Here is a 26,299-nt window from a genome sequence, read left to right as displayed (position 1 = left end):
TGTTTTGTTGAATTGTTACTCTGTTTTCAATTGTTCCTTTTCCCCCTTTTCTTTCTTTCTTTCTTTCTTTCTTTCTTTCTTTCTTTCTTCCCTCCCTCCCTCCCTCCCTCCCTTTCTTTTCTTTTCTTTTCTTTTCTTTTCTTTTCTTTCCTTTCCTATCTTTCTTTTCTTTTTTGAAAAAATGTCCTCTAGGTTAAAAACTATCTAAAACACTTTTAGAGCAATTTTTTAAAAAAAATAAACTTTGAATTGTTAAATATTTGAATTGTTTTAGACTTTTAAAAGGTGATTTTATTGACTGCCTCCCTCTGTGAGGAGGAGCCATTCAATGAATAGCAATAAATAATTAATTCCAAAACAGCAGGGAAGTCATTACAAAATCACCATATTGAGGCTTGCTGACATAAACAGTTGCTTTCCACTCCATCCCTAAGCTTCAGCCCCATGGGATCCAGGCAGGAGATGCTTCTTTTCCCTGCTAGGATCCATTAATTTCCGGAACACATTTCTGCGCCCTTCAGGTTGCCAACTTTCAACGGGGCCCTGCTGCTGTGCCCTGAAACAGCAGTCTAAACAGACGAAACGACGTCCAAGAATCTTATTTTATTTCTTCTCTCCAGCCAGGCCAAGAAAGGTCCTCCGAGCGACACCTCCGTACACAAACCTGTCTGGAAAGAGCAGAGGAGCCGAACTGCTCCCAGATAAGATGGCAACTTTACTCACGGCTCGCTGGAGCTGGGAAGACTCTGGGTTGTTTGGGGCCACGAAACGCCCCTCCTTCGACTTCCACTTGCAGATGGCTTGTGGCTTTAAAAAGAGGGTGAGTGGCGTTCGTATCAAGGGGGGGGGGAGACGCAAGACACAAACACACACCGCGGGTCCCTCCTCCAGCAGCCACGGGCCCGCCAGCCTAGACTTTGGGGGAGGCAGCTCCTTTGATGGGGGGGACCCCAACTCCCAGAATCTCGCAGGCCACAGAGTCACTGCCCCACCAATTCGCCCGCCCCCTGTGGCTTGCAGCCAACGCCCCCTCCCCAGCACAGAACTGGGGAGAAAGTCGGGGTTTGTTTATTATTATTATTATTATTATTATTATTATTATTATTATTATTATTATTATTATTATTATTATTATTATTATTATTATTATTATTAAAAGATTTCAGCTCTCAGAATCTGGGAGAATTCCCAGATAGAAATGAGGAACGTTTCCCAAAGTTCTGGATCTGTGCCGGGCATCGTCTGAACGCGGCGGCGCTTGGGGACTCCGCGTGTGCGTAAAAGCGGGAGTCTTGAGCTGGCTTTGCGCGCGCTTGTTGCGGAAAGAGGGAGCGAGCCGGAGCCGGCGGGAGAGATCGGGGTGGAAGGAGCGTGGGGCTGGCCCCGGGGGGGGGGGGAGAAGGCTGGCTGCGGGCCAAACCCCACCCTCGGCTCTCCCGGAGTCCCGCCCGCTTGCGCGCACTCCCAGCCCACACCAGCCTCGGGACAGCGGCGCGGCTGGTCGCGCCGAGAGCCCCCTCCTGCGCCCTTTCTGCGCCCGGCGATCCGCGCGGAAGCAAGCCGCTCCGGGGTACCACAAGACGGGACGGAGCTCTCCGAGGGGGCCCCGGCAGAAGAGACTGGAGCCTTCGCCATCTGGGAAAGTCCGCTCCCGGGCTCCGGAGGAACCGCCGGCTGGTCTCGTTTCGGGGAGGAACCCAGGCGTCCGGGGAGCTCTTGGCCGGCACCCGAACCCATCGGGGGGGAGCCGTGAGCTTGACCTCCCTCCCCCGCAGCCTGAAGCGGGAAACTCGGCTGTCAAATTTCCCTCGAAGTTGCAGGACGCCCGCGTTTGGGGGTTTCCCCTCCCCTACGAGGCTCCGGATGGGACCCCAGAGGACCAGCTCCTCCTCTTCTTGATTGGGGTGGGGGTCCCCCTAAGAGCTCGGGAAGAGAACCGAGGCGCCCGGGGACCCTCTTGGCCCGCATTCTTAATGCAGGGCTGGAACCGGAGGACTTGAATCTCCCCCAACTTGAAGCAAAGCAAACTGGCTTTCCGTTCTCCCTATAAGACGCTAGACCTCAGTCTTTTGGTTTTCTGCCGCTGAGAACAGGGGCCCCCTGGTGGGCAGCGCGGCCTCTTCTCGAACCGTTCCAGGCCGTTCCCGGGAACACCTTGGGCCCCAATCCTCTTCCTTGCTGATTTTTTTTCCTCTCTGAGGAGCCCCAGCTTCCCAGTTCCCACCTGCGGAGCCCTCCGACCTCTGGAGCCCCCCACCTTCCATTCCAGACCTCCCAAAGGGGTCCCACCAGCACCGATGCACCCCCCGCCCGCCACCCTGCCCCCCAGCTCAGCGACGCTGCTCCCCAAACCCCGGTCCATGGGCTGCAGCAACCTCACTCAGCTGCACCAGGATGGCAACCCGGGCGTGAGCTCCTTCATGTTCGCGGCTGGGGTGGTGGGTAATGTGGCCGCCCTGGCCATCCTGGGCTTCCACCGGAAGGAGCTCCGGACCAAGACCTCCTCCTTCTGCATCCTGGTGACCGGCTTGGCCGTCACAGACTTGCTGGGCACCTGCACGGTCAGCCCCATCGTCTTCGTGGCCTACTCGCGCAACGCCACCCTGGTGGGCATGGTACAGGGGGCCAGCTGGCTGTGCAACTTCTTCGCCTTCTGCATGATGTACTTCAGCCAGGCCGCCATGATGATCCTCTGCGCCATGGCGGTCGAGCGCTGCCTGGCCCTCAGCTACCCTTACTTCTACTCCCAGCACAACATCCGCCGGTGGGCCAAGCTCTCTCTGCCCGCCATCTACCTCTTCAGCGCTTTCTTCTGCAGCCTGCCCTTCCTGGGCATCGGGAAATATAAACAGTATTGCCCAGGGACGTGGTGCTTTGTGGAAATGGACGTGGACAAGACCGGGGTGGACAAGTCTCGCGAGGCGGCCTTCTCCTTGTCCTACGCCACCCTCACCGCCCTCCTCATCCTGGCCATCTTCATCTGCAACGGCATGGTCATCCTCAGCCTGTGCCAGATGTACCGCAAGCAGAAGGCCCGCCGGCGTGGCTCCGTCAACGTGGCCCAGCAGCGGCGGCGCAAGAGCTGGTTCAGCCGGGGAGAGGAGGAGGTGGACCATCTCGTCCTGCTGGCCCTCATCACCGTCATCTTCGTCATCTGCTCGCTGCCCCTCACGGTAAGAGCAAAACTCCTCCTTCGGTGGGTCGTGCGGGGTGTGTGTGTGTGTGCTGGTGGCCCTCCAAATCTTGGTTGGTTGCAGCTCCCTGTGATGCCCCTCTGGCAGAGCTCCTGGGGGGGGGACAAGAGTGGGAGTTGTTGTTTAGCAACATCTAGAGAACCACAAGATGCCCAGCCCTGTTCAACGAGGATGCTGGAAATGGTAGGAGATGTCAGTGGCAGTGCGGAAGGAGAGGAGGAACCAGAAAGGAGTCTAGTCCACCTTTAGATGAGATGACACCCGAGGGAGGGGAAGTGAGGAGGCTTGGAATGCAGAACTTGGGCAAATGATTTTTTTTTTTTCAAATTAGACATCTCAGTGTTCACCTAGCCAGCGTGGCCACCAGTTCTGGCAGCTGCATAGTCTGCAAAAGGCACACCACTTCTCGTGCTGGCTGAGTGTCTCCACCTTGTGACCCATGGATTGTTTTCCCACCCCAAATGCGATTAGCAATGCAAGCCGCCTACACCATGCTGTGGCAGGGCTGGTGGCAGGGCTGGCCAATCCGTGGGTGTTTGTGTGCAGCTGGGGCTGGGTGATGGGGCTGAGCTGTGCTCCCATGCCAGCCAGGGTTTTACTGCATGAAGGTTCCTTACTAGGTCTGAAGCTTCTAGTCTTCAAGGGGGCCACACGCAGGGAGCTTTTTCTTGCCTTTGAAGGATCTGCTGGAAGTGATCTTTGGTGTGAAGCAAAAGCACAGCATAATTGAGAGTCAACACCAGTGGGTTAATGTGGAGCAGTTTTTAAACATAAGACAATCTGCAAATCGCATGACTCTGTCCCTGCCTCTGAGAGGCACACAAGCTATGGAAAAACCCAAGCAGATAATAATTACCATCCCATTTGAGATCTGGATGGGAAACCTGACACACACACACACACAGAGAGAGAGAGAGAGAGAGATTTTGAGATTTTGCTGGGTTCCAGTTCTCACCCACCCCAGACAAAACAGGAGGTTTCTTACAGTGTCTGAAGTTTCTAGTCCTCATGGGGTCAGCTTGTATGGTGGTCCAGTATTCTTAAGAACTGGCCCCTACTCACCTGTCTGTGTGGATAAACCTCCCTTTTGCTCAGCCAGCTCCCTAGAGAGGAGGGGGGCAGGAGTCATACGTGAACAAACCCTGCCAACTCCAGTGTTACAGCAATGAATTATCACTTTTCCCCATTTTCTTCCCCTGCCTACCTGTCTACCTGTCTACCTGTCTACCTCCCTCCCTCCCTCCCTCCCTCCCTCCCTCCCTCCTTTTAGCGTTCCTTTAGTCGTATTTAGTCTTTGGTTTATTCCTATACCAGATTAATACCAGCTCTGCCAAAACAACCATCTCAAGGGCTTTGGGCAGCTGTTCCGTTTTTCTCTCTCTCCCTCCTTGGTTATTGGCATCGTAAGAAAAAGGGATGGAAAGGTTACGGATGGAAGAGGATGGTTCGTGCAACCCCTCCTTCCCGTCAGGGTTCTGTGGCTTGTCTCGTGGTGATCAGACAAAGTGGCCGAATTATGGGGACAAAGCCGACTCGGTTCACCCTCGTGCCTTGAACAACGCCAGCTGGAAACAAAGAGTTTCGAGGATATAGAGAGAGGAGCAATTTCACCTGCCAGCATTGGCCAGTTGAAGGAACCATTAAAAGCAGAGGAGGAGGAGCTAGAAAAAAAATTGGCAACCCCAGACGAAGCGCACTTTCCCACCTACACATTCGTAATCAGGAAGTGAGATCTTAATCTGACGGTCATCAGTGCAACATGCACTAGGCTGAAACTCACTTCAACTTCTTGCCACATGAACGTCTGTTCTTTCTCTCTTCCTCTTTTGTCATCACTTCCCCCAAAGCTTTGTCATTGCTTCTCCCCCCCCCACCCCAGTTCTCCTCCTCAGATTGTCCAGAACTGCCCCCTGTGAACTTCAGCCTGGCCTTGACAGGGCAGGGCAGATGCTTGCCCACCATGACTCTCTGGCTGGCGTGGGAGAATCGCGCCTCAGAGCCGGGTGGATCAGTCTGGGCGAGAGCCTGGCCCTGTAACACACAAGCACACACACACACACACACCCGAGGCTGCCGGTGCATGTGCAGGCTAGAAAAAAACAAGGGGGATCGCTATGAGTCGGCTTGCATTTTTGGGAAGCCGATCAGACGATTGGGCTGGTTCCCAAAGTCTCATGAGAGGAAGCTTACATCACTTCCACTCTGCCCTGATTAGGCAATACCCCGGGCTTGCCAGCTGACAGATCTATTTGTTTGTTTGTTTAGATTTTTTTTAAATCCTACTCATCTAGTGGTGTGCCAGTTTTGAACGGATGCTTTTCACGGTACACAGGTAACTATTCCCAAGAAGCAGGGCTAGATTTTAAAAGGTGGTCAACAAGGTGTAGGAAAATTGCTGTCTTTACACACTTGTCCGTTGCAGATCCACCCCCCATCGTTTTGACTCATTTCTCCCATTTTATCCTGGCCTGATTTCTGTTGAGGAAATCCACACACACACACTGCCCAACCAGCCATGCCATTGAGGCAGTCTACGAATGTACAAACAAGACTAATCAAGAGAAAAATGTTACGATAAAAAGTAAATCGGGCGGACAATGTAAAAGGCCTACATGGAATGGCTAGTTGCCGCTAAAGTAGACCCACTAAATCCATGGTTGAATCAACCCTTTTGTAAATCCCTTTGATTCCAAGGATCTAGTCTGGCTTACAAATGGTGTTGAGGTCAAATGTTAAAACAACTGGACCTCAACTGCCAAAAATAACACTTGAGCAGTAAGAATGAAAATAGAGACACAATATCTATCAAGGCCTGGTGGGTCTCCCAGAAGAGGAAGGTCTTTGTTCTCTCGTCACCGAGACCTTCAGAACAGCATGCTTGGGCAGGGTAAATCCCATGGTTATCCTAACAACAACCCTGTAGGGTAGGAGAGTGACTGGCCTCGGCTTCTCGAGTTAGCTTCTTGGCCCAGTTCAGTGGAGACCCCGTGGCATTAATGAGTTCTCTCTTATTGGAGTTGCTCTAACCGTTACACTACATGGCCTGTCCATCAGACTCAAAGCTTATTCTTGGGATTTTAGTGCCGTTTTAGCAGAACCGGCTCCCACAACCCTTCACAGCCCCCGGACCTACAAAAGGCGTAACATGCGAAGGGTTTCTGTTTTTCTTGGCATTAAGATACTTAGCGGAGAAATATTCACAGGCTCCTCTCTTTTTGTTTTGAGTATTGGGTTTCTATTCAAGGCGTAGGAACCGAGCCAGCTGAAAAGGTTGAGCAAGCCCAAGCATACGGGGTCATGTGAACCTCCTGGCAAAACGTGGTCCCAAGATTGACAATCCGCATGCCCTTATGCGGATGACCACGTAAACCACGGATATACAGCCAAGCTGACAGGTCGAGAGGCTAAAGCAAGCAAGCTCAACAGGAAAGCTGCTTCTGTGGGACCATCGCGTGGCACCCCCTCTTTTTTTTTCCATTCATGGGAGCCGACCGTCTCCGGCACTTGAGAAAGTTACTTCTGGAGTTAAAAACTCTTAGAATTCCTCAGCCGGCATGGCCAATTCGGCATGGCTATGGTCCAAAAATGGGCATTTCATCTTCGGCTTTAGAAACAGCCCATCATACTGAAAAGAAGCAGGTGAGGTTTTCCCCACCGTGTTTTTCCAAGACTGGAAAAAGAAACATCAGCCTCAAGCAAGGCAGAAAGGGCCGGCTGAGGCCAGAGGCCTCCCTAGTCTTCCTGAATCCTAGCTTTCCACCGTGGCCAACCAGGGGAGGTCTTGAGAGCCTTCCCCATCATCCATTCAACCGGTCCTTTTCTAAAGCCGTCCACACTGGTGGCCGTTGCAAAATCATCTCTTGAAGAACCACTCAAGAATCTAAGATAGTTGGCTTCCACTGAACAAGACCGCTTGGGTCCACCTACCCCAATATTGCTAATTCCCATCGCTGCCATCCTTGGGTGTCTCCCATCCAAATTTTAACCAAGTCTGACCCTGCTTAGCTTCTAAGGTTAGCCTGGAGCTTATTCAGAATGGTATATGGAATTCTTTTTTTAAATTTCCCCACCTTTTGGTTTCATTGATCATTATCCCCTTTTGGTTCCAGCATTCGGAAAGGGGAAAGAAAGGTTTGCCCTGCCTTTTTCTTTCCCAACACATATCCTAGAGACACTTGGACCATAGCTTTTCTTACCTGCCTCTTTCCTAAGCTAAAAAGCCCCGGATTTTTGCAAACTTTTGAACGGTTGGGCAAAGTTTAATGCAGGAAAAATTTAAACCTCCCACTTTAGAATTTCCTGGGAAACATAAACTGGGGTTTTAAGGAAAACGAAACATCTAAGGAGTGGCTTTGCCAGTTTCCCATCCCTCCTGAATTTCCTTGGCTGAGTGGGGATTTGAACCCAGGTCTCCTGAGTCCCTAATCTGTCACAGGATCCACTACGCAACACTGAGTGTCCTTATGTTCTTGCATCCCAACAATTCCTTAGAGATTCAGACCTCCAGGACTGGACGCACTATAAGCTTTGACTTCCTTTGTTTGTCTACTGGAGTCTTGCCAGACTCCTCCGATATCTATTTACCCATATCTATCTGTGAACATGTAGCTGTCAGGCCCTGGAGGTCCCTCAATACTGCTTACATTTTTGTAGACACTCACTTAGCTGGGGAGAAGATCAAGGGGGTGGGAGAGGCACATCCCTGCAGCTTTTTGGTGGCCCTGAAGGGCCAGGAGCGAACTAAAGTTTTATCCGACAAAACTTGTTCGGCCAGTTCTAGACTTCCTCCAGTTGGCACGAGATGGCAGAACGCACCTTATAGATTATCTTGAAAGGGGATGGATTCTCCTTTGGGAGTGGGGCGGGGTGGGGGGGAAGAGGGTTCCTTCCAGCTCTACCGTTCTGTAATTCTGGAGGGGATTTGGGATCAGAACTTGCTAGCCCAGATCACGGACTGCTGGATAGCTCAGGGGTTTAATTCTCCGGCTGCGAAGCCAGAGGTTTGAGAGTTCGATTCCCCTTTGGTGCCTGCTTGACCGGGGCTGGACTCGATGATCCAGAGGGTCCCTTCCAGCTCTGCAGTTCTAGGATGATGATGAAGATGATGATGGCCAGGACAGTTATGGCTGCAGAGCCAAAGGCTGGGAGATCGATTCCCCACTGGGCCTCCTTGACAGGGGCTGGCATCCATGCTCCAGAGGCCCCCTTCTTCTTCTGCAAATCTAAAATTATTCTCGTGCATCCTTAAAAATCACTGGATTCATGGAAATTTAGTGGGTTGTTGAAGCTTCTCTTGTAGGATGCCCACCCATAAGAGGATACTAATTTGTGTAAATTCGCATATTGCAAAATTCAGAAATCCAGGCAGACACAGGGTTGTAAATCTGGCAATACTTCCTTTTCCTTCTCAAAGCCTTTGTGCATGCATTTCAAGAATCACACGACGGGGCCCATCTTTCCTCAATACCTGCCTTCTCTCCGGTCTCCCAGGTGAAGGTCTGTTCTGTTTAGTAAGGATCCCCTCCCACAAGGGTTGCGTAACATTGATTACATTCGAAGCTGATTTTCCAGAAAAGGTTGGCATGATCAGGCCAATGCTGTGTGGGAACAGACGGCTCTGTCTCGCCACAGCTGGCTCGAGGAGGAGGAGGATGCTCAGGAAATGTACGACACCCCCGGGATCCCGCTTGTCTTCCATGCCAACCGTGGCTATGAAAATTTAATTACTTCTGCAGCATGGGCAGGGGAGTGGGGGGGGGAGGAGGAGGCATCAGGCTGTCTCTTCTGAGGAGGCGGTTTTGAGTTTGGCTATTTCTGACAAACCTGCATTCTACACGCCTCCCAATGAGTCTGGGGGAGGGCTCAGGTACATTTGTCCTAGGAAACCCCCTTATCTGTTGGGTTGGGAGCCAACTGGAGGCTTCGTGCCAGCAGAGAAAGACCTTTCCAAGTCCCACATAAGGGGTTTAGGGTTGAACGACCACCGGGCGTAAGAAGCAGTAGGGCGGGCAGGGTCTCCAACCTGCCTAAGCCCATCCCGAGAGATAACCAATATGGCAGCATGAATCCTTGGCCAGCAGCTCCTCACCAAATCTTGAGCAGACCCCCCAAGAGTCTTCTGTCTCCCATCCACTACCAGGACTAATCTAATCAGATCTGGCCGTTTCGGTAGCCTTTCAAAGACTGGCGGGAGATCCTGGGGTTTGTAGTCAAGAAGGAGGAGGGTGAGGAGCGGAGAGAATGTGGCCGCACTCTGAGCGCGACTATGTGCTCTAGTCAGATCTGATTGTCAAAGTAAAGGAAGACTGAGGCAGCCCAAACTTTGTGTTCCAGCCGAGGCGGATCCTCTTATCGTTTCCCTCTAGGGTGTGTCTGCCGGCCTCTCGGCAGGGGTTACGCAAATAAAGGAACCTGTAAGCCATGGGCGGAAGAACAGTAGCTGGAAAGGAGCAGGCGGATCCCCCGTCCGGATGAAGGCGATACTCCTGCCTCAACGTCCACTGGCAGGACGACAATGTCTAGAGACGACAGTGGCCCCTTTCTCTTCCTCTCAAAGAGCAAGTGACGGTCCCTAAATCTGGCTGGGTCCCCAATGGCGTTAGTGAGTTAAACACCCACACACTGCTCCTTAGGAATAAGCCTGGCTTTTCTGTGCCAGTATCTCTTATGCTGGTCTCTCCCAATTTGAAGAGATCCTTGTCCAGCAGGCCGAGTCAAAGAGGCAGACCTGAAAGCAGCAAAACCAAGGAGCCAGCCTCCAAATAACTTGCCAGCCTCCAAAAACCTGTGGGAAAATCAGGTAGAGAAGGTGTCAGAAAAAGAGGAAGTCAAGATCTTGTGGGATTTCTGGATCCAAATGGATAGACACTTGAACATAACACACCGGACATAGTAGTGATAGAACGAAGAAATGTCTGGATCATTGACATTGCAATTCCAGGGGATGCCAGAGTTGAAAAATAAAGAATTGGAAAAACTAACGAAATACAGAGACCTGGCTATCGAAACATCTCACCTCTGGAAGAAACACACTTTAGTGATCCTCATAGTCATTGGGGCTTTGGGAACAAGATCAAGAAATTTCATACAGTCCTATAAACAGTTTCAGATTTCAGAAAGCACACCATCAAAGCTACAAAAAATGGCAATATTACTGCTCCAATATTTAAAAGATACTTAGCCTTTGGTGAAAACTTGTATCTGTTATATAATACCAGTCAAGAAGAAGAAGAAGACATTGCAATGTTCACCAGACATTAGAGAAGGCGACACACAATATGGCAAATGTTTAGACATGGCATCAAGTTTGTGGCTGGTTGGTGAGAAAGTCTGTGGGCGTTGAACATTGTGATGATAGTGGCTTTGATTTGCAGGTCCTTAGTAGCAGCTGTAAAGAATGTGAGAACCTCTGTCATAAATGAACAATGGGAATATAATAATGATAAGATAACAATGGTAGAGTAACAATGATGTTGATCGGATAAACTTTTCCCTCCAAGCTTTCCTTGGCAACCAGCTATAAAGTGTCTGAATTGCCCCAGACAATGGATGACTACAAGGGCAGAATAAAAAATATGCTTTTCCTTAGAAATTTCTAAGGTGGATTTGTTAAGGAGAGATGCAGCACAGTACAATATTTGCACTGTTTATATGTGGTGGTGTTGTTTAGTTGTTAAGTCGTGTCCGACTCTTCGTGACCCCTTGGACCAGAGCACAGCAGGCCCACCTGTCTTCCATGGCCTCCCGTTTTAATTGGGGAAATTAAATGTAAGGAGCAAGCAGGCCGAGGTGGTTCAAGCAAACATGAGATTAATGAAATCTGGCCAAGAGCCTTCCAAGAAGAAGCCGGTGGCTGGACAGGTTTATATGGGACAAAACGGGTCTGTGTGTGTATCCTTAACTGCAGTAGCATAGTCTGAATTTTTATTTTTTTTATTACAGAGAAGCCTCTCTCTGACCGTGTGCAGACTTTCTGCTAAGTAAACAGGATGTGTGTTGCATCTCATCATCTGAGCCTCTCTCATACCGTCTTCCTCTTTTCCTCTTCTTTTATTCTGAGAGCTACCAATCATAGCAATAATTCCAATTTAAAAAATAAATAAATAAATCCCTGTTTTAATTTTCAAACAAACAACACAGTGCAAAAGGCAGGGCGGGCAGTAATGCATCGCTTTCCAAACCCAGTGTTGTTGCAGAAAATGCAAAACATGCCGGGGGTGGGGGTTGGTGGCCTTTGCTGTGCAAAGCCCCCCCTCCCCGCCTGAAGCACGGAGGCCGTAAACTGCATTAAATGGGAGAGAGCATCAGTTTCACATAGGACGTTTGACTGCTAACACTGGAGTGACTGGGGCTCTCCGTTGCCCATTTGTAAATAAAGATTTTATTAAGATCTCTCCGCAACACTGAGAACTTGGAAGAGACACCAGAAAAAGTCAGGATTGTAAATCACGGTTGCAGGGGGTGGGGTGGATGACCCAGGCTGCCCTCCGATGCTAATTTCCAACTTCTGACTCTGCAGCCGGGTGTCTAACTCACTGAGCTAGAAGTGGTACAAAATATGGAGGGCAGCGGAAAATGTTCATAGAATCACAGAAGACTGAAGTTGGAAGGGGCCTATAAGACCATGAAGTCCAACCCCCTGCTCCAAACGCCCCCAATGTCTGGGAATACAGTGCGATCCGATACTTGGACATTTTCCTTTTTTTTCTGATGAAACACAATCTCCATCTTGCAGATCAAATGGTCAGCAAGAACACTAACCATTACATCTGGCTGGATTTTGCTGGCTAGTAGAAGCAGGGAGTTGTAATGTACTGCAATTATTTTTTTTTTTTACTTTTTCTGTTCATATCTGCTCAGATGAACTGAAAAATTATACGCAGCAGATCTTAATCTATCGCAAACGAATGGAAGTTCCCCTACCACAACACTGTACAGTATGTGTGTGAGAGAGAGAGAATACTGATACATTGCACACATACACACACACCCATGCAGTGCAAATACTATATATGCACCATCTTAAAATGGTACTCAGAGCTTGGAAATGTTACTTTCCTAGACTAAGACATCCCATCTTCCCCCTCTCCATGGTCTGATGGAGCCATTCTCTTTTTTAAAAAAAACGAAAGAAAACCCAATGCTTCGTGCAAATTACAAAAAAAACAAAATGTAACATAAACTCAATTAGAGAACAAACATAACGGAGCAGATCAGGAAAAAACCCAGACAAGCAGAGTCAGCTGAGCGTCTCCTGTATGTAGTTTCCCGGCAGATGGAGGTTGGGAGTGGAGGAGAGCCATGTCTCGTCTCTGTCCACCTGTCATTCGTAGTTGAAAGCTAGCGGTCAAGGATAAGCGCATGGATGGATGGATGGATGGATGGATGGATGGATGGATGGATGGATGGATGGATGGATGGATGGATGGATGGATGGATGGATGGATGGATGGATGGAAGTCCACCAACTCCAGACAAGCTGATCTGCAGAAGGAAAGATACATCAGGGAATTTCCTAAGGTCTTAGGAATAATTTAATAGGGAGTGACCATCTCTCTCTCTCTCTCTCTCTCCAAGAAAAGCTTTACTCCTTGTTCTACCAGCTTATGTCACAGCTCCTGTAATTTTCAACCCTATTTACGCAGCAGCAAAAAAAAGACCACTGACGTTCTTCTACAGTTTCTCTGATGAGATCACCCTGGATAGACCTGATTCCATTTGATTTTGGGGGGAACTAAGGAGGACTGACTGGGTAACTCAGTGGTTTAGGCACAGCCAGAGGGTTAGGAGTTCGATTCCCCCACTGGTGTAGTCGCAGGAGAAGAGCCAGCCTGAGTAGCCTTGGGCAAGGGGTGTAGTCCCAGGGCTCCCCCTAGAGGAAGGGAAGGGGGGAACCACTTCTGAGCACACTCTCTACTGGGGAAAACCCTGAAAAGGATCTGACTGTAAGTCAGAATGGACCTGATAGCCCATGGTAATTATGATTGAGACCTGACTTCCTGTTCGGATGAGAGAGCAGCAGAGGGCTTCTGCCAGCCTGCATGGCTGTTACTAAGCAGACCACGGGCCTTGATCCGCAAAAGCCCATCTGCCTCCATTCCTACATCGCCCAAGTGGCACTGCAAGGAATCCCCTCTTCCTTTCTGCAGTCATTCGCGTGTCCCACTCCAGGGAAGCTTCTCTCCCATTAGACCTCCCCTTACAGGGACGTGGTGGCGCTGTGGGCTAAACCGCAGAAACCTGTGCTGCAGGGTCAGAAGATCCGGCAGTCGTAAGATCGAATCCACACGACGGAGTGAGCTCCCGTTGCTTTGTCCCAGCTCCCGCCAACTTAGCAGTTCAAAAGCATGCAAATGCAAGTAGATAAATAGGGACCACCTTGGTGGGAAGGTAACAGCGTTCCGTGTCTAAATCACACTGGCCATGTGACCACGGAAGATTGTCTTCGGACAAACGCTGGCTCTATGGCTTGGAAACGGGGATGAGCACCGCCCCCTAGAGTCGGACACGACTGGACAAAAATTGTCAAGGGGAACCTTTACCTTTTACCTTTACCTTCCCTTGGAGGCCAACATGTTGGGCTCCAGCCCCTGTTTTTTGGAAGGAACCCATGAAATCCTCAGACGGTCGCCATGGGTCCCTGCTGTGGCCACTTCGTCATGGTTCGTTTCAGTCCCAGAGGGCGCCACTTCGGAGGCCAGGGGGAGCTTTCGCAACCCTTTCCCTCTTCCTCCCCATCTGGCCAAGGTCCTCTTGTGATTCATTGCCTTCCTTAAAATAACCCCCAAGTGGGACAGAGATCACCAGCCTTTAAAGTCAGGAAGAAAAGCGTCCTCAGCAGCCTTCAGCTGCATTTCGACACCCTCTCTTCTGCAAAAGGAAAGGAAAAGCTTCCCGCCTTCCTCGGCTCTGCCTGACAGCCATGCTTCCTGTTGACGTGGGAAGATCTTCCCCCTGAATTAGTAGCGGGTGCTTGGTGCAATCAGGGCATCCTTTGGATACTCCAAAGACCCAACCTTACGAGACGGCTGATGGGATGTCCCAGTGCTTGGCGGGCCGCACACCGCCGAAAAGCGAGACCTCCATCACACACCAAAAAAAAAGGAGAGGAATGGTCCCAGTTTGTATAGATTGCATATGATGGATTATATGGAGAGATGCCAAAAGAGACGTGGTTTTTTTTTTTAATAACCTGAACAGAATTGCAGTGCACTGGGGAGGATGATGCTAGATGACTCGTGGGCCTGTGGTTGAGTCAGCTGTGCAGGTGATGGTCCCTGTAGATGATGGGCAACTTCCAGGTCCCACATCACTCCCTCCACCCAATGGACCTTAATCCGTGGACTGGATGTGGACTGGAGAGCTTTCTAATGGATTGCCACTGATGCACAAGGTGCAGGTTGCGTTTCTGGGCACGCGCCCGAGCCCAGGTGGGAACGTGGCTCCCGATAACCTCTTCTTGAAAACACTGGCTCTTCTCAAGAGGACATTTGCCAAACTCAGGCTGCTTGTAGGGTGGCCATGTGTTCCTCTGCTAGGAAGGACAGTCTTTCGTTTCCTTGATGGATGGATTGGACAGACCAGAAACGAAGGACTGTCCTCCCTAGTTCTGGAAAATCAAGGAGCAAAAGAAGGAGAGATGTCCTCATCCACCTGGAGCATCATCTGGACAATTGCCTCAGCAAGCACGTGGCTCGCTTGGTTCCAGTCGTCCTCAATCGAGGGTGAGGCACTGTTTCAATGACAAAAATAACCTCTAATTATCCATCAGTTCTGATAAAGTAGCAGACGCTGTGTTATCCGGATCAGGGCCCCCTTCAGAGCATGGTGCCTGGGGACACCCTTCCCGTTCGATCTGTCCAAATCCCGGTGAATTATTTCTTGATCTCTTCCCTCTGAACCGACGCAGAAGCTCCGCTCCGCTGGGGCTCTGAGCCACAGACTTTAATTCATGTCATCAAATTATGATGTTGCTTGCAATTACCTCACAATCTCATTAACCGTCTAGTAATAAAACCGTAGGTGGATTATTTGTGGTATGATTACGATCGTACCAACGGAAGGGCCCGGAGTTTCCTGTGTGATAAACTCCAGGGTGCGAGAGTCATTAAACTCCCTCCAGGAACTGGAGAGAATTGATTGTATTACCTGCAGGAGAATTGGGAATAAACGGAAGGAGGAAGATACCTGCTTTGTTCTAGTTTCCTCATCCACCAGGTTGCTCCCCCAACAATTAAAAGAGGAAAAGAGCAAGACATGAGATTCCCCGTGTTTTCTGCTCCATCTGGACAGGTGCCCCTTATTTCTGCTCAATGCAATCTAAGATCCTCCTTTCAGCCTTCGGTTGCCCAAATGACAAGAAAAACAACACAATTGTTCCTTGTTCCCAAAGGTAGCGTAGCAGGCAGAGGTCAGCGGGTTAAGAGATAAGGCCAATGGATTTTAATGTTAGCACAGTGAGCTGCCTTTTAAAGGTGCATGGCCATCGTGCATTGAAAGGTTGGCAGCCACAGCGTCAGGGTGGTGGTTGAACCAGAGGGACTCATCCTGGCATTCCCCAGAGCCACCACTCTGAAGAAAAGTCCGCCAAAGCAGGCAGTTGTTTAGATCCATCTCAAGAAACCAATTCTCCATTGGGAGGGGGTCTTTTGTAGAGCTAACGGGTCTTAACTCCCCGTTTAGGATCAAGCCACCACAATGACTTTGGATTACAACAGGGCTTGTTGGCAAAGGGAGCCATCAATCTCCACTCATTTGAAGGCATATCTATGCGAGTTGCTAATTATTTTGCTTGGTTTCTTGTCTTTTCTTTCTCTTTTCCTCCCCTCTCCTTCAAGATCCGTGCCTACATTGGTGGCATCAACCCAGACCACAGAGAGGAGGAGGACATGATGGCCTTCCGCTTGAGCGCGTTCAACCCCATATTGGACCCCTGGCTCTTCATTATCTTCCGTAATACGGTCTTCCGCAGCCTGAAAAACTTCTTCTGCTTCCACACCTGGTGGCCCTGTTGGCCCCGGACACAGAAAGTCTCGGCCGCGTTTGGTATGCAAGACAGCCTCCCTTTCCAAGATCAGTCGGCCTGCTGAAAGCAAGAGAGGCCTGGATGCACGCGGCTAGGGCAAGCACCCCTTGGCCCGGGTAGGTGGAAAGGGGCATCCCCATCTCGAGGTGGTCTTTTGTAAAGCTAAAGGGTCTTAACTCCCCATTTAGGATGGTTTCGTGGAGGAAATGGGGAAAGGAGGAAGAGAAAGAAGAGGAATGACCAACCTTCCATTCCTGCCCACCATCTCAGGAAAGATCCAAGAACTTCTGGTGGGAGTTAATGGGAAAGCAGCACACTTTTTTGCGGGGGGGGGGACCACAAGCTGAGCTGTGATGGTTGACTCCAGGAGGAAATATTCCCACTGAACACTTTGCGTGATGTTTTGTTCTCTAGAGAGAGAATGCATGACACCCCACCCCACCCCAAGAAGGAGATGGAAGGCCAGGTTTAAAGGGGATCTCCAATTCAGCCACCAAAAGAGAGAACAGAGAAAGAGGATATAGAAGAACAGGGAGAATTTTTTTTTAAAATGGGATCGATTGATGTAGTTCCTGAAAGGATGCATGTCTCCTGCATGGCTAGCCATTGCCTGCGTTTTTCCCCTTTTAAGGCCCAGATCAAGCTAACATTTAATCAGGAGCTCTCCGGGGTCCTGAATCTGCTTTGGAGAGCCCCCCATAAAGTTCAGAGTACAAAACAAAGTGGATTCACTCCCTGGGACCCCAGTTGCATCGGAGTTCCCGAGTCTTCATTTAGCCACTTCACGCTTCTAGTATCAATGAATGTCAAGCACACCGGGTGTGAAGAGCTGCTGTGAACCTTTGAAATGCTAGAAATAAAAGTTCATATCAGACTTGTGTGGCTGTACCATAAACACACACAGACATCATATGCAGTGTGCCTTTTCTATTTTTTAAAAATCTGTGTACCGATGGATTTTGGTGTTACATAGGCTACTTCTAAGGAAGTTTGAAGAGGCTTTGTTTTCCCCTTGTGAACGTACATGGTCAATTGTTTTGTTCTGATGAAACACATGCAGCAGGTTTTTGAAACAACACAGAAGCCTGTTCCACCTGTTTACCAGAGAAATGGGAGTTGCTTCCAGGTTTTTATTGTCCCGTCACCCTGTCTCATACCTGGAATTTTTCAGGAGGCCCTGGAGAACTTTCCATTTCTTACCACCATCATTTCTTAAAGAAACCTATTAAGCAAAAATAGATGAAATAAGCATATAATATGTTCCAACTGAAAGAGTCCTCTCGGGGGGGGGGGGGGAGAAGGAACACACCCAAAAATTGGCTTCTTGAACAGTGAGTGACAAATCTGCTTTTTCAAGCCACCTTGAGCTCTCTGAGGAAAACCTGCTGCCCGCTTCATGGACTTGACACCGATTTAGCCTTTGTTGAAAAGAAAATCCCTTTGATAGCCTTTCCATGTGTAAAGGTAAGCTTGGCGCAAATTGCGGGGAGAGCGAAGCCTTCTGTACCGCAGCAAAGACAGGACGGGATCTCGCGTCTCACTTTTATCCTCGTTGCAGCACTTTGTAATGATGCAAACCTCCATCGTTGACGCATTGCTTTCCACTTTAAATACTGCCTTCCAAGGATATAAGCAGCCTTGGGTTCTTTTTAAGGAGAAAGGCGGGTTAGAAATATTTTAAAGAAATAAATAAGGATGAGTAGTTGAAGCCATCCAGATGTTTTTGGAATTAATCTCCCATCCGTCATAGCCAGCGCTCAGAGCTGTTACGTTCGTTTGTTTTTTACTACAAGTCCCCAAATCCCCCAGCCACTTCTCGGTTCCGGTCCTTGCCAGCATAACCCAAGTGGGTAAGGGATTATAGGAAATTCATTCATTCATTCATTCATTCATTCATTCATTCATTCATTCATGCAATGCACTATTCTGGGCAGTCTACAGCAAGATTGAAAAGAAACAGGCCATTAAGTTAATAGGAAACACACACAAGGAAAGCGTTGGCTAAGTGATACATTGGTAAACTGTTGTGGAGAAATATATATATAAAGTAAGCAAATTATTTCCCATCAACCTAACAGTTTGAAAGTATTCAAAATGCAAGTAGATAAATAGGTACCCCCACGGTGGGAAGGTCATGGCATTCCCTGTCTAGTCATGCTGGCCACGTGACCACGGAATTTGGTCTTTGGACAAACGCTGGCTCTACGGCTTGGAAACGGGGACGAGCACCGCCACCGAGAGTGGGACACAACTGGACAAAGTGTCAAGGGGAACCTTTACCTTTAAGCAAATTATTGCTAAGCATTTAAAAAGAAAAAAGTTTAAAGTCTATAAGTGCAGTGGCCATAGTGTCCCCCCCCCCCCCAATCAACCCGTTCATAAAGTATATAAATCGACGGCAATGTTCACATGCACCGAGCAATACGGATTGAAGTGATACAGGAATTGGATCGCAATTTGAAATGAATGGCGAGGCATAAAAACCTGGAGGGCCATAGTGGCCGACTCCGTCATAAACCTCCTCCTTGTGCCTCCCCTTATGAAGACGCCGGGGTTACACGATGCCTTCTCAACTGGGCACCTGCAGTTCATGTTCTCCCTCTCTCTCCCTCTTCCCTTTTCCTCCCACCTGGTAACATGGCAGCCCACTCACCATATGCTCCAGAAGAGAAAAGGTCCAGAATAAATATTTCCATCCCTGACTAATCCCCACACGTGTCCGTCCAGCGCTCTCCCCCCATTTGCCCCTTGACGTCCTAATCCGCTCCTGTCTAAATATTTGGAAGTGAAGTCCCAAGAGGGACAAAAGGACGGGCACGAAGCGGCTGCTGGTGGGGAAGGCGGCTGAATCCTGGCCTCGGCCCTTGGGGCCCATCCTGAGGCAGGAGGAAAACGGAACCGGGGGGGTGGTCTTTTATTATATATATCTATAGGCCTCATTTTCGTTTCTTTTCCCACTCCAGTTCCCCAGAATCTGCCAGCATGTGAGTGGGGGGGGGGATTGGGGAGTTCCTAGTCCAAAACCATTACAGCCACTGCCCTTTGGGGGGGGGCAAAGTCATTAACGGAGGGCAAAACCAAAATGAAGAGCAGATAGAAAGGATCCGCCTCGCCTTGGCTTGCCTGCCTCCATCGCTCTTCCTTCCTGTTGTCTCCTTAGGGCAGGAGGGGGCAGCTTCGAAGGGACTGGGGGCCACCAGTCCTAAAAAAATAAGCGAAATGCCTAGAAAGACCAAACTGAGTGACGCTGGAAGTCCACAGCGTTCTTCCGGGTGTGAGGCAACCTGATGGGTTTTTTGGGGGGTGGGGCAAAATCACCACCTCGAAGCCTTCCAGCCATCAAAAATAATGTGATTTTCTTCCTACTTTCCACCCCTCCTGACTGGAAGATGTTTACAGCTTCAAAAGCCGCCTCAGTGGGTGCCACGTTTGGGCTGGATGTGGCCCCCACCTTGTGAAAACTAGCCAAAGGAAGGTGGCCTTGGAACAAAAGAGGCCGTTGTGGCAAATTGGGCAGAACGGAGCCCACCTTAAGAAGCTGTGGGGCGAAACCGAAGTAACCCAATTACACCCTCTTTGTCTGGCCCAAGAGTGGAACCACAGGGACGTTAGGCTGGCTACTATTTGGGTACCCTTGAGCCGGTTGAATAAAATACCACAAACACTAGTATCAAGTCCTTCTGAGAGATCCTGGAAGATCCGCCTGGCTGAAATGGATCTGGGAAACCTCTCTGCTTCTAGAACATCTGAAATCTGTCCAGCCAGCTACCCCAAAACCAGTCAGGAATGAGCAGGCCACTGGTGGTCAGGCATGGAGAAGGGGGGCGGTCACAGCAGCCCAGAGAGGGGGGGGCAAGATTTGATCCTAAGGAATGGCATGAAGCTGAAAATAGCTTCTGTGCCTGGTCCTCCTGCAGCCAAAGGCTGAATCATTGCAGACTTCTTTGATGGCCCGGGGCACCAAGCCATTGCATCCCACTTCTAAAAGCTTTTTGCTGTGAGCACTAACAGGTTAAAAGCTCCTCCGGGAACTGAGACACCAGATCATCTTTACATACAGCAGCCGGGATTCAGAACATCCAGCTGCTGCTTCCAAACGACACCAGAGCAGGAAATGGCTTTGGACTGAACGGCAAGGAGAGACAGCTGGCAAGGGAGTGATAAAAGCATCTTAAATGTGTGTGTGTCTCTCTCTCTGTGTGTGTGGGTGTATCTAGCAGCAGAAAGAATGCAAGAACTAGGAGTGATGCTCAGAGACAACGCTGTGTTCCCAGTTTCCTGTAGTTGATTGTGACGCTTTATGCAGGTGCTGGACAGACGACGGATCGTCCCAATGAAAGCAAAGTCCATATAGGAATAAATTTGGCTCCTTCATGGGCCCCCAAAAAAGGAACATCCATTTTCAAATATGACCCTCCTGGACACAATTCTGGCTCCCCAAGGGTGACTGGGCAACTCATTAGTTTAAAAGCATCTTGACAAAACTTCCCCATTTCTCGGGATAAAGTGTTGGAATTTGGATGGCCATGCCTTCTGATGGGGGCGTTCTGATGCCTTCTGGGGGCGTTTTGATGCCTGCAAAGACTCGTGTTTTGGGACGATGTGTCTCAAAACCTTCCCAGACCGTGTGGGAAGATTCTGTAGGTTTTTGCGCAAAAAAGGTAACTTCTCTGTGGGAGGAACAGCCACTTGCCAAAGGCCCTTAGGCTGGACATTGCACTTTTGATGCTTTTCCACCTGAAGGCTTCTCAATAAGCTTCCAGGATGGCATATGGGGAAGCCACCAGAGACCAGTGCAATAAGACACCTGGAGTTTTTGGACCACAATTCCCGGAATTCCACAGACTGCAAAGCAAAGGGTACACATGCAATAGATCTAGGGGCCGCCTCAATCCTAGGCTCCTAAAAGATTCCTCAAGTGGGCAATTTGCTCCTCGCTTCCTCTGATAAGGTCCCACGAAGTCTAAGGGGAGACCACCAGTCTACATCCTGCTCTAGTTATGGGCAGGACCAGCCCTACCATCAGGCAGAGTGTGTTCTTTCTTTGCATTTGAACATTGTTGCAAAAAAGGCCGTGATCCTCCGTGATCAATGGTCTGCAGGAAGCGAGGAGCGCTTCCTCTTTTCCCCGTTGTCTTCCAAGAAGCTGTGGGCTGACAGCTTGAGCAACCAGCCTCGTTTGCAACAGCCCTCGGTGGAAGACGGGGGCCAAAGGAAACGTACAGAGCAGCTGTAAACTACCCAGTTACCCAAGAGCGTCTGTCAGCACCAGAACCTCCTGCAGCCTGCCGGAGGGAGGGGTTTGGATTGCCTCGTCCTCCTCATTGGGGGTGACCAGGTGCCTACCTTTAGGGAGGGCGGTCCTCCACTGGAAAGATTGTTAGAGCACAATCCTCGTTTCAAAGTCTCCTACATTGGCAGGACCGTCCAGGGTGAGTCTGTTCTAAAGAACGGCCAGAATAAAGGAGCTCAGAGGGCTGTCTTTTATTCATCATCCCCAGTGAGGAGCTGGGATAGCAAATTAAACAGCAGGCATGCGACTTTTCTGAACACCCTCTTCCCCTGATGAAATGGCAAACGCCATTTGTAGTTGAGGTGTGCTGATTTTTAGTTTCTCGGACCACAACGCCCAGCATCCCTTCTCTCTCCACCACAATGAACCCTGGCCCAAATCAAAGATTTCAAATTATGTACAGCAGCAAAAAAACAAAACAAAATTAATTCTATAAAAATTGAGGAGGGTGGCTGCTTTAATCAATGAACCCCTAGAGAGTTACTTTTTGCTGGTCAGTGGCCGGAGACGGATGGTCGGACTCTTCCCCACCCTTCACCCTTCTGTTGTGGCTTCTGCTGAGTGTTATCGGCTTGTTCTTTGAAGCAGTAAAGAAACCCACAGAGGGAGAGGAAATGACAGTGCTGCTTTCAAAACCTGTGTCTTTATTAAAGCCTGTTCGAAAATAAAAACATATTCATTATTAAATTATTGAAACATGCTCAAAAATTTTTTCCATGGGGAGTCAAAACACTCTGTTACTAAGCCTGCCTTGCTTTTCTTTCCAGGAGAAACAAAGAGGGAAGAGGATGATGGACTGTGTAATAGAAAGGGGCCCAACGAAGCCAAGGAGAAATCCGCTAGCACCCTTCGGACCATAAAAATGAAAAACGGTTGTGCTTGACAAAAAAAGAAAGAAATGCAACCTCCATTTTAAGCTAATCACTTTTATTAGCCCTACGGAAAAGGTCATCGGAGGTTGTACAAGCTTTTGCTCCTTCCCAGATGTTTAAGTGGCTAGATACCGAACATAACAGGAAAGTTGAGGAGGGGGGAGGAGGGGTGTGAATGCCTGATGTTTCAGTGATGCTGTCCTGCCTTTGCATGTGATGATACATGCGAGGAGGGAGAGAAAAGACGGCTTTTCCAGGAACTCTGATTGTTCCATCATCTGCTTCTAAACATCTAGGTCCATTATTAGAAACTAAACACTGAAACAGATGAACTTTCAGTCCGGTCTAGAAGGACAGAGACTATATTATTTCTGTTGTTATGATTAATGTCTTTGTAGTCTTCATTCACCAACAATTGTATAGTGTATTATTAGACAAACCATCATCCATACACCACATCATTGCCCCTCTACCGGCCTACTTTGCAGGCTTGTTTCCCCCCCCCCCCCCAATATTATGTGGCATGCTTGCACCTCACAGACGACTTGTCTTCTCAAATAGTGGCATCTGAAGGGTAGCTCAGAGAGGCTGGCTCATTACCAGACAGCCGCCAAAAATAATAGGTAAAGGTAAAGGTTCCCCTTGACATTTGGTCCAGTTGTGCCCGACTCTAGAGTGTGGTGCTCATCCCCATCTCCAAGCCATAGAGCCAGTGTTTCCGTGGTCACGTGGCCGGCGCGACTAGGCACGGAACGCCATGACCTTTCCAACGAGGTGGTCCCTATTTATCTGCTTGCATTTGCATGCTTTTGAACTGCTAGGTTGGTAAGAGCTAGGACAAGGGTTGAGGGCTCTGTCTCTGCCAGAGGTTGGGATTTCGATTCCCCCACTGAACGTCCTTGAAAGAGGCTGGACTTGATGATCCATAGGGGTCCCTTCCAACTCTCAAGTTCTATGATGATGATGAAACTGGAAAGCACTCCATAGCTGTGTTCCAGAGAAGGAGAGCAAGAAGAGCAAAGCCACTGCCTGTTGTTTGCTCTATGGCATCTCTTTTAAGACCAGAGGGCCGAGGCACCTGGTGCAATGGAAAAACCACCAAAGAAGGCATCAACCTGGCATCTGGGTATAAACAACGGGGCCTGCATCGCATCAATTCTAAGGTGGAATGTCAATACATCACCTCCAGATTCCCCCTCCCTCCATGTCCTCGGTTTGGAGCTGGTGCACACAGATATACAGATGGAGGGCTCCTGACCCATTGCATCAACGTGCAAAATTCATAAAATTAAAGAAGGGAGGAGAAATTTCTGTAATATTTGACTGCTTACAAGCCATAGCTGCTGGAAATCAGTGGTGTGAGCTGTTTCTATGGGGGCATGATGCCCTTTTCATATTATTTGCTACAGTTCCATTCTGCTTGTGTTTTTTTTTTAATGCACACTCGTCCTATCCCAAACGTGAATTTCGGAGGAAATGGTTCAGTTAGAAACAGCAAGATGTGCCATTGGAATAACTTGGGGCGGGGGGGGGGCGATTTAAGATACAGATCCTGTGTCGGTCTGTCTGAAGAATCTGAATGCCTGGTCCCATCACAGAAGACACATTTTTAAAAGTTTTTTTTCTTTTTAATTTTCACCTGGATCATTCCCTTCTTAACTACCACTAACTTAATTTGCGAAAGCTTCACCCAGTCTGCTCCAGCTTAAACATGGCTACCTGTAGCTTCAACCTCAACCAGCTGCACAGTTTAATTACTCAAATTAACTTAGAATGGATCCAGGGCTGTTTATTAAAAAAATAAAGGCAGGGGTGGGAGGTGCTGGCTACAGCTGCTCCTAAATCAGAATCTGGCTTTCCATTTGCTCCAGCTTGGATGGATACCTACTGTATGTATAAATTTAAAAAACCACTTAACATATACAAACCCAAGGAAGGAGGCGGCTGATGGCAGCGGTCGCAGAGTTTTACTTTCGTGCCTGGAGAACAGATGTGCGCCTTGCCTTGCTGGTTCCACTACTCCTGTTTTGCAGCTGCTGCTATCGTTGTCATTTTCGGACCGTTTCTCCTTTCTGTTCCCACCTCCTGCTTTAAAAAAGGACTAGAGGCTAAGAAGGAAGCAAGAGACAGACCACAGCTCCCTGGTGGCCTTTTGAAAAAGAAGAATCAGGCAGCCTAGGAGAACGGAACATGTCAGCATCCCAAGACACACCGGCCCAAACCCTAGTGATTTATCATCACATCATCATCATAGAACCGGAGATCTGGAAGGGGCCATGGAGCCCAGCCCCTGCCAAGGAGGCACCAAAGGGGAATCAAACTCCCAACCTCTGTAGAAGGGTCCATCGGCCAAGCATCCCTCTCTCCAGAAAGCTCTCATTTCTTGGGACAACTACTCCCAGAATCCCCCAGCCAGTCTCTGCTGCACATCATGGCCCATCAAAGTAATGTGTCTAAGCTGCGCTCCGTGCAGGCCTTGAGGAGGCTCACAGTTAGTGGAAAAGATTAGCGGACTTACCAAGTTTCCTGGGAGGAGGAGGAAAAAAACCCCATGTTTTTACCAAGAGGATTTTTGGAAGCGCGTCCTTTCTGTGGAGGCTGGCTCTCTCTGCTGGCCTCTCGTAGCCACTGCAGGTCTGACATCCTGGCCGCGAACCATCCTTCCATATGTACCAGGTATGCACAAGTCCTCTGCCCCAGGTGGAAATACTGTGGCTGGAATACAGATGCTCCTTGCATCTGGTGAAGTGCCGTGACAAGCCGCCAATGCCCATGTTCACATAAATGGGTCCCGCTTAGAGATGCCCTCCTTCCTCATCCTTGAAAATTGGACCGTCACAACCCAATGCGTCTGAAGGTTGCTGGCCTGCAGCCCTGGCATCATCACTAGCCTTGTCAGCTATTCGGCCAGGAGGGGTTTTCTTTCCCGAGGAAGAAGCCGACATCCCGTCTCTCACCTTGCCATGGATCCCAGCCAGCCAGCCAGCCTTTGGGAGGGAGCTGTCTGGCCACGACAGCACAAGACAAGAGGAAACAGCCCAGCAAAAGGAGACCTGAGATCCTATAGACTGAGGTTTAAATTCTCCTAGCCAAGAAACTCTTCTTAGTCTAAACTACCTCGCCGAGCTGGAAGGGTAAAAGAGATGGCAGAACGACGAGCCCCTTTTCCTGAACTCTTTGAAAGAGGTGGTTTTCAGGGGAAATGCAAGATCTTCCAGATGTGTCTTCTTCATAGCACCTCGCTTGCTGCTGACCTGCCAAGAAACTGAGCTGGCATCCATCTGGCAGTTGTAACCGAATAACCCACATTTCTAAGGCTTCTCGTCAGTTCCAAGAGGTCTTTGCCACGTTGCGCAAACCAGGGTGTCGTTTTCGCACCTCTCCCTTGCTAATTATAAAACCACAGGAATGCATTATTGGTTCCGAGTCAAAGCTGAGAAAAGTGCTCTCCCCTGGTGCAATGTATTGCATGAACACAGTTTAATAGGGTCTACTAGTTTATTAGGATGGCTAAGCCCGGGCGTAATAATTATGTGTCATCAAGGAAATTCTGAGTCATGATGATCCTTTCAGGGTTTTCCAGGCAGATCATACTCAGAAGTGGTTTCCCCCTTTCCTTCTTCTGGGGGGCGCCCTGGGATTGTCCAGCTTGCCCAAGAACACGTAGGCTGGCTCTACATGCAAGAGACCCAGTGGGGAATCGAACTCCCAACATCTGGCTCTGCAGCCAGATGCCTGAATCTAAACCTATCCGGCCAGCTGAGCCGACACTTAACCGCCCATCAGTAGATATTGATACAACCATGGAAACAATAGCTGCTGGAGTGGAGAGTAAGTGGAGGACAGAAACATTCCCACGACTGATCAGCCCACTCCCCTGCATTTCTCACAGAACTGCAAACACCACTAGGTATTA

General features: G+C 49.3%; 1 protein-coding gene and 1 long non-coding RNA gene across 2 annotated transcripts; one reads left to right on the top strand and one right to left on the bottom strand.

The window, feature by feature from the left end:
• The first annotated feature begins 1,331 nt into the window (after positions 1–1,331).
• Positions 1,332–17,128, top strand: PTGIR (prostaglandin I2 receptor). Its single transcript, XM_020787018.3, has 2 exons — positions 1,332–3,173; positions 16,031–17,128. Exons 1-2 carry the CDS (start codon positions 2,298–2,300, stop codon positions 16,280–16,282), a joined length of 1,128 nt encoding a protein of 375 aa, XP_020642677.3. The 5' UTR covers positions 1,332–2,297; the 3' UTR covers positions 16,283–17,128.
• LOC144584262 (uncharacterized) lies at positions 10,090–14,599 on the bottom strand. The gene is made up of 2 exons (XR_013538394.1): positions 13,749–14,599; positions 10,090–10,581 (listed from the first exon to the last, which is right to left on the bottom strand). It is a non-coding gene; the product is annotated as an uncharacterized LOC144584262 (long non-coding RNA).
• Positions 17,129–26,299: the final 9,171 nt, after the last annotated feature.

Source organism: Pogona vitticeps, chromosome 9, assembly GCF_051106095.1.
Source record: "Pogona vitticeps strain Pit_001003342236 chromosome 9, PviZW2.1, whole genome shotgun sequence".
Taxonomy (NCBI): domain Eukaryota; kingdom Metazoa; phylum Chordata; class Lepidosauria; order Squamata; family Agamidae; genus Pogona; species Pogona vitticeps.
Note: the sequence above shows the minus strand (reverse complement) of the source record. Positions and strands in the feature narration are given on the sequence as shown.

Bases quoted from the DNA above. Each gene is read 5' to 3' on its own strand.
- PTGIR (XM_020787018.3), top strand. From the start codon at position 2,298: ATGCACCCCCCGCCCGCCACCCTGCCCCCCAGCTCAGCGACGCTGCTC. The intron at 3,174-16,030 runs GTAAGAGCAAAA...CTCTCCTTCAAG, and splicing joins TCTGCTCGCTGCCCCTCACG to ATCCGTGCCTACATTGGTGG.